Source organism: Gymnoscopelus braueri, assembly GCF_963280865.1.
Source record: "Gymnoscopelus braueri genome assembly, chromosome: 11".
NCBI lineage: Eukaryota > Metazoa > Chordata > Actinopteri > Myctophiformes > Myctophidae > Gymnoscopelus > Gymnoscopelus braueri.
In genome coordinates this window covers 13356314-13369007 of record NC_137613.1, presented here as the reverse complement: position 1 = coordinate 13369007, position 12694 = coordinate 13356314, and the positions used below count along the sequence as shown (strand labels likewise).

Here is a 12694-nt window from a genome sequence, read left to right as displayed (position 1 = left end):
TATTTTTCACAAACTTTCCCCTCAGAATAGGGATGCTGGGGTTGAAGTGGTTAAGCTGACATTTAATCACTTCACATATTTGATCTACATGTTGTGTCTATGTGTTAATGTGTTGAAGAGTTGACCTGTTTGTAAATGTTACAGATAAACACTATCTAAAGATGAACAGAAACAGTAGCAGACCTTACTGCATACCATATACTGTACAACAGTGGTTCTCAACCTTTTCAGGCTGAGACCCCCCAAAATAATCATATTTGAACTAAGGACCCCCCAAATAATCATATTTGAATTGGGGACCCCCCAAAATAATAATATTTGAACTGGGGACCCCCCAAAATAATCATATTTGAACTGGGGACCCCCCACGCTGACAAGCTCTTGGAATTGTAGGAGTTGAGGCATTCAATTTTAATTGACTCGGTTCCACAGATAAATATTGTGAAAATAGCTGATCTACAAGCATGTAGATCAGCTATTTCCACAATGTTTGCCTCTTTCTTTGGTAATATTTGACAATTTGGCCTTTATGTTGAATAGAATAGTTTGTTGATTACTTTTCACTCAGTAGCCTAATGGTCTTTTTTCCCTTTTCATGTTAGAGGTATTAAAAAGGTCTTAAAAGTCCTTAAATTGTCACTTTAGAAATGTGCAGATACCCTGTATACTCTTATACTGTATGTTGGTTTGTTTACTGTTGAGTGAGAAAACAATGTTGCACATTAAGCTAATCATCTGGGGACCCCCAAAATAATATGGGGACCCCCCTGGGGGTCCTGACCCACAGGTTGAGAACCACTGCAGTATAAAATAGTGTCTTTTAAGTTAACAGCCAAACTGATTCATATTATTGACAGATTATCAAACACAATTATGAGATATCAGATTCATTTATTTAATAATTCTATGTTGTGTCTATAGGTTATTTAACCACTTCAACCCCAGAATCCTTATTGTGGGGAAGGCTTTCACAGAAAATAGCTGATAGACAAGCTCACAAAGTGTCCTACCTACTGCGACGCGTTGTGAGCTTGTCGATCAGCTATTTTCAGCGAAAGCTTTCCCCACAGAAAACAGAAAAGACACTAGTATAGAGCCCTGAGAGACCCCGGTCAACCATGTAGGGTTAAAATAGTTAAACAATGGAAATAATAATAATAATCTGTCATCTTATCATCAGCCGAATACAAACTGAAGGAGTCTTAACCAATTAAACCCTCTATACTTAGTGAAACAGACCTGAGTTAACTCTGTACTTGGACCACGTTTCCCCTCTATACCAAATATCTTCATTACAAATAGCTGACTAATTTATTTAATAATTACATTTCTTATTCCAGGTTATTTAACAACTTATAAGAAGACACTCTGTCATCTTTATGTATGAAATATCAGTTTTCTAAACAAATGTGTTTTTCTTTTTCTTTTTATGCATTAAGAATATGAAGCTCTTGGTGAGTATCAAACATATTCTACTTCATGTTCTCTGATGTGTTTTCATATTAATATCACGTTCTCACGATAATAGAATACAAATTGAATGGATCTAATAAGTCTTCACAGTGAATGACCATTGTATTTTACATTGCTTGATGTTTCAAATCTAACATTTTATTACAAGGATGGTATAATTTTCTTATGTTAAATTAAATTAAATTAATTAAATTAATTTAATTTAAATACAAATATAAGTTATTATTAAGGTCATGAGCTTCCCAAATCACCTCTTGTACTAATGTTTGCAGTTTTAACCAACCATAGAGTTTAAGTAGTTAACAATTAAATTAATAATAATAATCTGTCATCTTTATGTACATTTTTTTTCTTCTTTCTAAACAGCCATTGTATCTTATATTGTTTCAGGTCTAAAACATTTAAGGTCATGAGATTCCCAAATCACCTCTTGTAGCCTACTAATGTTTTTAGTTTGAATACAAAACCTACAAGACCTTTTCACATTATTATTTATTTAAACAGGTTTACGGGTTTTATTGAACAAAGGCTGGGGGGGAGAAGCAACCGGGGGCAAAGGGACCAGGCAGAGACATAGTCAAAGGGGGAGCGTGGGTCAGAGTTCTGAGGGGGCAGTCTGCATGGCGCCTGGTCCAAGAGGGGTAAGGCTAGCCGTGGTCCGTGGGTCCGGTCCTGGTCCAAACAGTACAAAATAGTGTCATTTAAGTTAACACATTGGGTGCCAGAGGTTTATTAAAATATTATACTTTGAGTGCCAGGACTTTTTAAACATTTTGAACCTTTTTCAAGTAGTCACAAAATATTTTCAGTGATCACCGTCCTCACGGTGATCCCCTCATTACACACATACAGGTCTCGTACAATCGGGGGAAAAAAATTTAAAACATTCGGAAATCCATTCCATAGTTGCAGCCAGTTCAAAATAGTTAAATTAACATTGTAAAAAAAAAAAGTGCACAGGAGCCGAGATACAGGTTTTTGAAGTCATAAGTTAACCAGGAGGTGGATTGGAGTCTAAATCTTGTAGGAGTGATATTTCCTGTTGCTGTGAAGGAAAAAAAAAAAAAAAATTAAAAAAAAAAAAAAAAAAAAAAAAGGAATTTTTTTTTTTTTTTTTTCAAAAACCGTATATATACGGTTTTGGCACTCAACGTTAGTATGCGCAAAACCGTATATATACGGTTTTGGCACCCAATGTGTAACAGCCAAGCTGATTTATATTATTGACAGATTATCATACACAATTATGAGATTGCAGATTAATTCATTTAATAATTATATGTCGTGTGTAGGTTATTTAACCACTTAAACCTCAGCATCCTTATCGTGGGGAAGGTTTTCACAGAAAATAGTTGATCGACAAGCTCACAACATGTCGCATAAGGGTAAAATCCAGATACAGGCAGAGGTCATAAACAGGCAGAAATACAGGTTCCGAATAACAGGTTGAAGCGAGCTAGACTAGAGTTAAACTGGTCTGATATGCAGGCAGAGAATAGTGGCATGAGTGAGAAAATAAATACTGTGGCTACTCAGTGGAAACTGGCGCGCGTGTGCCTGCTTCGATGGGTGTGGACGTGACACCAACGACTATTGGGACTCTATCATTCTCAATAACAGTGACAGGCATCAAACACACCATCATGTTGTAAGAGAGGAAACAAAGGATTATTATGAAGGGTGATTTACAGTGGAATTGTCTGATACAGAAATGTCTATGAAGTTGTGTATAAATTCTAAAGGTGGCCTGAACAACAGGAACCACAGAGAGTGTGGGATTTTGTAGAAATAGGTAGCGAAGAATTCAAAGTTAGAAGAGAGTTTGGTGCAGAAAAATATGACTCCAATAGAGTAAGGGTGGGTTTAGGGCTCTATTTTGGAACAGGAGCACTTTCAACAATTGCACTGACTTCGGATGAATAGACAGACCATTCCTCATTTTACAGTGGCTTAGTTCTTAGTTACCCACTGCCTGTATTTGGTGTTTTGGGATTCACTGTACACTAGTGTGGGAGGTGCAGTAGGGGGTGTGGTTTGTAAATCAGCAGCATCCAGCAATTTTGGTGTCAATAAGGCCAAAGATTTGTCCAGCGAAAATACGTCATCATGACTCAAACAGACTATTGAAGGCATATATCCATATAGGTTTCTCCTTCATAAAAGTTTTACTGATTGGTCAACTAGATAGATTATTACACAAACTGACAGTTTCTCTTTGGCTCATCGCCAGACATCACTAACCCCAAGCTAATGTTATGTTACATCAGTTTGTTCTTGGGAGAAATGTCTAGGCCTCTTCTTCCATGACACAGTGTAAATGCACAATGCACTGTAATAAAAAGTGATCATTTGATTGACCATGATTGAATCCACCTGCAACACACCCATAGACATTCAGCATAATCCAACCCATCTCACCACTGCACCAGATATGCACCCTTCTCTGGTCCTGACTATTCAAAAAGTCTGTTGTCACGCCCCACTTGCAACACCATTGACCATCTAACCCGCTCTGCATTGTAATAATGTCTATAGTAAGTTCTGCTTCTGAAATTGGGTTCTCTAAAAAGGGTCTTTAGTCTGCAGGAATAGTAGACATTTGTATCTGGATGAAAGGAACCAGGTAGGTGTTATAGGCAGGTTAGTTAGTTGAGACATACTGTACTATTTGCATGAGCTGAATAACTGACTCAGACTCAGAGTATGATTGCATTTTAATAACATAGATTCTGATTGTTATGCAACCAACCAGTGTATCAAATAACCTTGAGAATTAAGAGATATAAATCTGGAGAGGGGGAATTCATTATCTAGCCTTGTAATAAGAGCAGTTCATTTCATGCATTGCTTCAGAAACCATAGTATGATATAATTTGTCCTCTAATAGAAGATGTAAATATCTCTCATAGGCTGAAACACCTGGTGTGACATTAGTGTTATGAAAAAATGTATCTGACCTGATACAAAGTTGACAAAGTCATCGTCTGAGAGTAGGAGTGAATCAAGACCAGTGGGATCTGGATTGGTTAAATTGTCCTGCAAGAGAGAGTTCAAAGGTCACAGGTGTTATCAGATATCACAACAGTCTTCTATGAAGTCAGTTGTTATCTAACAGAAAATGAAAGTCTCTGCAAGAAAAAATAATCTCACCCACTCACCCAGTGTGAATAAACTGTGCTTTTTGGCCCCAATGACCCCTTCCAATATTTTAAATACTGACAGAAAGAGACCAAGAATTGGATGAAAGTAATAAACTACTGACAGAAAAAGGCCAAGAATTGGATGAAAGTAAAAACCTACTGACAAAAAAAGGCCAAGAATTGGATGAAAGTAATAAACTACTGACAAAAAAAGGCCAAGAATTGGATGAAAGTAATAAACTACTGACAGAAAAAGGCCAAGAATTGGATGAAAGTAATAAACTACTGACAGAAAAAGGCCAAGAATTGGATGAAAGTAATAAACTACTGACACAAAAAGGCCAAGAATTGGATGAAAGTAATAAACTACTGACAAAAAAAGGCCAAGAATTGGATGAAAGTAATAAACTACTGACAGAAAAAGGCCAAGAATTGGAAGAAAGTAATAAACTACTGACAGAAAAAGGCCAAGAATTGGAAGAAAGTAGTAAACTACTGACAGAAAAAGGCCAAGAATTGGATGAAAGTAATAAACTACTGACAGAAAAAGGCCAAGAATTGAATGAAAGTAATAAACTACTGACAAAAAAATGCCAAGAATTTGATGTAAGTAATAAACTACTGACAAAAAAAGGCCAAGAATTGGATGAAAGTATTAAACTAATGACAGAAAAAGACCAACAACTGAATCAGAAAGATGAAGAGCTGAAGATGATGAAAAAGGAATGGGATGATGTCATCACTGAAAACAAACAGCTTGGTGAGAAATTGATTATTAAAAAAAGAGACCTCAAGAGACATCTCTCTTGATTATTTTTGTCATTAAATAATGAATACTATTTAATATAATAAGTATATCTTCAACATTGCAGCTCAGCAGATCTGTGATCTGAAGACTGAATTAGAGAAACTGAGGACTGAATCAGACCAAAAGACTGGTCAGTCAGATTCAATATGTCCTTAATTGGATTATAAAAATGTAAAACCTAATCTCTCTCTAGATTATTTTTTCAGTGGTTCATCAAAACATAAATACTGTATATCTTCAACCTGTCATTGCAGCTCAGCAGATCTGTCATCAGGATCTGACTGAATTAGAGAAACTGAGGACTGAGTCAGAAAAAAAGACTGGTCAGTAATCTGAAATATATTTCCTTTATGTGTGTCGTCAACATTAGTAAGTTGATAAATAGTTGTCTTGTCTTATAGAGAGTGGGTTTACCTCTACAGCAGGCCCCAAGCTACCAATCAGGAGATGGAGCATCAACATTCCTCCAGAAAGTTAGTAATCAAAAGTGCAAAAGTAACTGTAAAATACATCCAGTGTAATTTAATAGCCCAGTAACCCCTTTCTTTTGTTCTTACTATTGTCAATACATTGACTATATATGTTGTGTTGCAGAGGATGGAGAGAACACAGACTCCACTCTTCCACTGAGGAGGACACGCAGTATGGTATGGCTTCCTCCAAACTGTGAGTCCATGATACTCTTTCAATTTCTGTTGAACTTCATGATGTTACACTATTCATTCTGGTCATGCATTCAGTTTCATAGCCTGCCTTTAAAATGTGTTATAAATGAAACTCTTAACTTTCTATGCTTATACTTGTTCTATTGACAAGAAACAGGAAATCTAAATACATTTCATCACCAGCTCATGTCTGTGCATCTCAGATTGTGTGATTGTGTGTACTTTATGTGCGGACAAGCCCACTGACTGCTAATGTGTTAGACAATAAAAATAACGCTCTGTTTGAGGAGATAATGAAGACATCATCTCCTCCTACCACACCTTTTAGTTGAGTGATCTTGAACTCTCAGCCCCAGGACCCATGGGAGGAGAGTGACATGATTATTCACACAAATCAGTAATTCAGCATATATTTACATAATAATAATTTATATAATACTATAATATAATAATATTTACAATAGGTATACAAAGTCTGTTTTTATCTGATGTGTTCAGATTCTTGCATGCCTTTTCTTCTTCATGTACATGTATTCAAGACTGAAGCTGATTTAATGTTAAATGTATTTATTATCCAGTCAGTATAACATGATGAAGAGTTGTTATTAAAACACAGTTTAACTCTCTTTATGTAGATAAAGCTGCAGCTGAAGCTGAAGCTTATCTCAGCAAGGAGACAGCAGAGCAGAAGAATAGAAGACTGAATTCAGCTCATGTGTTTGGTAAGTAGGATAACAATAGACTCAACGAAAACTATACATTCAACTTTATTATACTGTACATTTATCAATGAAACAAATATACACACACACACACACACACACACACACACACACACACACACACACACACACACACACACACACCTACACACACGTTTGTATTACTATACTTGTGAGGACAATAAAGGTTTTAGGACAGTGATTTTGAACCGCAAAACCGAAAATATCAGATCTACAGACACACCATGAGCTTGTAGATCTAATATTTTCAGTGCACGACACCGACGTGCGATTAAGTTTAAATCCTAACCCCTAAACGTAACCTCTAAATGTCTAATCCTAACCTTTAACCCAACCTATAATCTTTTCCTAATTCTAAGCCTTTTCTCTAAAAACCTTTTCTAACCATAAAAAAACAATTTCTCCTGTGAGAACCTGGAAAATGGTCCTCACAATGTATATTTCTCATACTATACTATACTTATGTTTGGCCCTCACAAGTAGAGTAATACAAGCACGCACGCACGCACGCACGCACGCACACACACACACACACACACACACACACACACACACACACACTCACATACACATATACACACACACACACACACACACACACACACACACACACACACACACACACACACACTAGGGCATTCACGAATAGTGATTTTTAGCATTCGAATTATTTGACCTGTAAGTATTCGAATATTCGATTAATCGATTTGATTATAAAAAATAATATATATATATATATTTTTTTTAAAAAAAATTTCAATGGCATTGATGACTCGACTCAAGGAATGCGAGTTGACGTCACACCAGAGCTCACAGCTGCTTGTCTGCTGTAGAAAAGACACTAAAAAAAAAAAAATCTTTTTTTTTCGAATAATCGAATAGTGGTTTGATATTCGAATAGTTGGTTTGATATTCGAATATTCGACTATTCGGTGAATGCCCTAACACACACACACACACACACACACACACACACACACACACACACACACACACACACGTTACAATGTCTGTGGTTCATCTAAACGTATATGTTCTGTAGATCTGCAGGTCTGGACAGAACTGGAGAAAAGTAACAAACTACTGACGAAAAAAGACCAAGAATTGGATGAAAGTAATAAATTACTGACAGAAAGAGACCAAGAATTGGATGAAAGTAATAAACTACTGACAGAAAGAGACCAAGAATTGGATGAAAGTAATAAACTACTGACAGAAAAAGGCCAAGAATTGGATGAAAGTAAAAACCTACTGACAAAAAAAGGCCAAGAATTGGATGAAAGTAATAAACTACTGACAAAAAAAGGCCAAGAATTGGATGAAAGTAATAAACTACTGACAGAAAAAGGCCAAGAATTGGATGAAAGTAATAAACTACTGACAGAAAAAGGCCAAGAATTGGATGAAAGTAATAAACTACTGACACAAAAAGGCCAAGAATTGGATGAAAGTAATAAACTACTGACAAAAAAAGGCCAAGAATTGGATGAAAGTAATAAACTACTGACAGAAAAAGGCCAAGAATTGGAAGAAAGTAATAAACTACTGACAGAAAAAGGCCAAGAATTGGAAGAAAGTAGTAAACTACTGACAGAAAAAGGCCAAGAATTGGATGAAAGTAATAAACTACTGACAGAAAAAGGCCAAGAATTGAATGAAAGTAATAAACTACTGACAAAAAAATGCCAAGAATTTGATGTAAGTAATAAACTACTGACAAAAAAAGGCCAAGAATTGGATGAAAGTATTAAACTAATGACAGAAAAAGACCAACAACTGAATCAGAAAGATGAAGAGCTGAAGATGATGAAAAAGGAATGGGATGATGTCATCACTGAAAACAAACAGCTTGGTGAGAAATTGATTATTAAAAAAAGAGACCTCAAGAGACATCTCTCTTGATTATTTTTGTCATTAAATAATGAATACTATTTAATATAATAAGTATATCTTCAACATTGCAGCTCAGCAGATCTGTGATCTGAAGACTGAATTAGAGAAACTGAGGACTGAATCAGACCAAAAGACTGGTCAGTCAGATTCAATATGTCCTTAATTGGATTATAAAAATGTAAAACCTAATCTCTCTCTAGATTATTTTTTCAGTGGTTCATCAAAACATAAATACTGTATATCTTCAACCTGTCATTGCAGCTCAGCAGATCTGTCATCAGGATCTGACTGAATTAGAGAAACTGAGGACTGAGTCAGAAAAAAAGACTGGTCAGTAATCTGAAATATATTTCCTTTATGTGTGTCGTCAACATTAGTAAGTTGATAAATAGTTGTCTTGTCTTATAGAGAGTGGGTTTACCTCTACAGCAGGCCCCAAGCTACCAATCAGGAGATGGAGCATCAACATTCCTCCAGAAAGTTAGTAATCAAAAGTGCAAAAGTAACTGTAAAATACATCCAGTGTAATTTAATAGCCCAGTAACCCCTTTCTTTTGTTCTTACTATTGTCAATACATTGACTATATATGTTGTGTTGCAGAGGATGGAGAGAACACAGACTCCACTCTTCCACTGAGGAGGACACGCAGTATGGTATGGCTTCCTCCAAACTGTGAGTCCATGATACTCTTTCAATTTCTGTTGAACTTCATGATGTTACACTATTCATTCTGGTCATGCATTCAGTTTCATAGCCTGCCTTTAAAATGTGTTATAAATGAAACTCTTAACTTTCTATGCTTATACTTGTTCTATTGACAAGAAACAGGAAATCTAAATACATTTCATCACCAGCTCATGTCTGTGCATCTCAGATTGTGTGATTGTGTGTACTTTATGTGCGGACAAGCCCACTGACTGCTAATGTGTTAGACAATAAAAATAACGCTCTGTTTGAGGAGATAATGAAGACATCATCTCCTCCTACCACACCTATAATGTGGTGTAAAAACACATGAACATTACCAGTAAAGCTTAACACAAAATAAAATAAGGTAATTGTGAATAGTCAAACAGTGTAAGTCATTTGATGTCAGAACCACACCATAGCATCTCATCATGATATCACAGATTAGAGCATATATATGTGCAGATTGTGTGGCTATAGAACATGGCTAAAGCTCTTTCACTCTCCTTGGTATTTAATCCACCTGGACTGTTTGATTGATGTCTGTGTTGTGTTGCAGTGGGTGGAGAGACCAGAGATGAAGACTCCTCTCTACCAGTGAGGAAGAGGAGACGCAGTAAGGATCGAGCTCCAGATAGTGAGTCTATGCTGCTTTTACAAATAGTCTATCAAGGAACATTATACAGTACGTGTTAATCTCAAAACATTTGAGTGCAATTAGTACACAAGGTTTAAACATAGTGAATAAAGACAAATATATAACCAACATTAAGCTAACCAACATAAACACCACCTAAGCTTTCTGGAAAACTTCAAATATTTGTTCAAGAATTACACAAAATGTATGATGCTATATACTGTATATAGCAACAAGAACCCCAAAAAGGGTTCCCGTCTTGAAAGGTATAGGGGTTCCCACCCTAAATGGGTTGAGAGACAGTGGAATATGTCTACAGTCTTTTTCTCTTGCTATTTGTTCACATTTTCTCTTCCAATGTTGTCATTACCAATTCTCAAATGTGCTTTGTGTTCCCTGTTGCTGCCAAGTCCCCCACTGTTGGTCTGGTGGTGTAGATTACCATGCGTTTCCTCTGACAAGAAACGTCACCAACCGCTTCTTTACTAATTACTTGATTGATTCATTTATAGTATGATAAAAAATTAAGGGTTAGGGTTATCAAACATGTCTGAAGATGACCAATTCGTCCCAGAACAGGACAGCAATTGAATCTTTAACACTATGCATGCACAGAGTCTCTGAACAACTCTTATGATGTGGCATTTTCACTCTATTCTTCCATTGTGTTGTCTTTCAGTGGCAGCAGACAACATTGTTGACTCACCAGTGTCTCCCTCTATGTCTGAGCTGAGACTGGTGCTACTGGGGAGGACTGTAGCTGTGAGGAACACAGTAGGAAACACCATCCTGGGCAGGGAGGTGTTTGGTGATCAGGCCAGCTCCTCTGAACTGAGCCAGAGGAGTAGGAGGAGAGAGGGTGACGTCTGTGGGAGACGGTTGGTGCTGGTGGACGCTCCAGACTTCTCTGGACGCTTACTGGAGGACACAAGGCAGGATGTGGGGCTGTGTGTACGTCTGTCCGCCCCGGGTCCCCATGCCTTCCTCCTGGTCATACCAGCAGAGGCCTCTGAAGGAGAGATGAGAGGGATGATGGAGAAGATGCAGGAGGCGTTTGGAGAGAGCTGCTGGGAACACAGTATTGCCATCATTATCCATGATGACAGTGTGAAGAAGCAGAGTGTTGAGGAGTTTCTCCAAGCAGGCAGTCAGGAACATCAGCAGCTTGTAGAGAAATGTGGGAACAGATGCCACGTCCTCAACATTACAGACAGCAGCAATGCTGGTCAGGTTTCACAGCTGCTGGAGAAGATAGAGAGCATGGTGGCACGAAACACAGAGAGCTTCTACAGCACTCAGACCTACCAGGAGGCAGAGGCCCAGGTCAGAGAGATGGAGAGAAAGATTCAGAGGGACTTCGAGGAGAGGAGACACATGGAGGAGCAGGAGATGAGGGAGAGATTTGAGAATGAGCTTAAGGACTCTCTGAAGAAGATAGAGGGATCCATCCAAGAGCACGAGGGAGACATCAGGAAGATCGACCATCGAACGAGTGAACTAGAGAGACAAATGAGGGAGGAGAGGGATGAAGAGAAGAAAAGAGAGCTGGAAGGGGAGCTGAGGAGGGAGTCTGAGAGAAGACAGGAGATGGAGAGAAAGCTTGCAAATAGCGAGAATGAGAGGAGAGAGAGGGAAGAGAGACACACACAGGACATAGAGGAGATGAGAGAGACCTACGAAGCAGAGGCCAGAGTGGAAGCAGAGAGAAACCTGATGAAGGTTCTCCTGCCTGAGATCCAGAGGAACATCATGATATCAAACACAAAGATGCAGAAAGGGTTCAACAGACAGCTGGGGGAGAAGAACAGAGAGATGACAACACTGAGACAAACATTAAAGGAGAGCCACAGCCGTTATTCAGTGCTAGAGGAGGTGTATCACAACTCACTGGACAAACACCTGAAGTTACTGGGAAAACTTCCATCAGGAAGTGAAGGGGAGTACTTGTGAGGGGGAATAAAGGAGAGCAGAAGCAGGGTCCAGGATATTTAATTGTAGCTGCTGTACAGAACAGTCAGCCTATGTCAGTTTGGAAGAGCAAAAATTGTATTGTCTGAATTGTCTTTTAACAAAACAATGATTGTCCACCCACTGTCATGGTAACAGACATTGAGAGCCATTGTTAGCTTACCAATATGTTTGGAAATTAACTGTGGTGGTATGAGTAGATACGATATCTACTTGGTAACTTGAATATATATAACTTATGTGCAACATTTCTGAATCTTAAAGGACGACTTTACCCATATTCAACCTATCTTTATATAATTGGTCCTCACTAATGCTCATTATATTATGGCACCATTTTTGTCTACTCAGTCTGTGTCTCAGAGGAGGGCTGTGGACAGTTCAGAAACCCGCCTACCAGTGACATCATCAATGGGGAATCCAGGCTAATAGAAACTACAGGCTTTCTATTCCTGGAAAGTTAGCATGCTATAATGGAAGACATTGTTCTCGCGTTAATAAAAAATAAAAATAAAACATTTTTAATTTTGAAGAAAAAAACAACTTCCTAACGATGATGTCACTGGTAGACAGGTTCCTGAAGTGTCCACAGCTCTCCTATGAGACACAGACTGAGTAGAAAAAAATTACACCATTTTATCAGGAGCATTAGTGAAGATCTATTATATGAAAATAGTTT

The 12694-nt window shown here is 37.7% G+C and overlaps 2 protein-coding genes across 2 annotated transcripts in view; both read left to right on the top strand.

Annotated features, from left to right (window-relative positions):
- The window catches only part of LOC308096048 (peroxisomal ATPase PEX1-like), a 643221-nt gene that overhangs the window by 276037 nt on the left and 354490 nt on the right, over positions 1-12694 (top strand). The window lies entirely within an intron of this gene.
- LOC308094815 (uncharacterized protein) overlaps positions 8585-12694 on the top strand; it is a gene marked incomplete at both ends in the record, with an annotated part of 256728 nt that continues 252618 nt past the window's right edge. The window contains 5 exons of the mRNA XM_080441642.1: positions 8585-8681; positions 8794-8859; positions 9131-9202; positions 9324-9395; positions 9970-10047. Of these exons, the coding sequence (XP_080297768.1) occupies positions 8585-8681; positions 8794-8859; positions 9131-9202; positions 9324-9395; positions 9970-10047 (385 nt within the window). The remainder of the gene's footprint in view (positions 8682-8793; positions 8860-9130; positions 9203-9323; positions 9396-9969; positions 10048-12694) is intronic.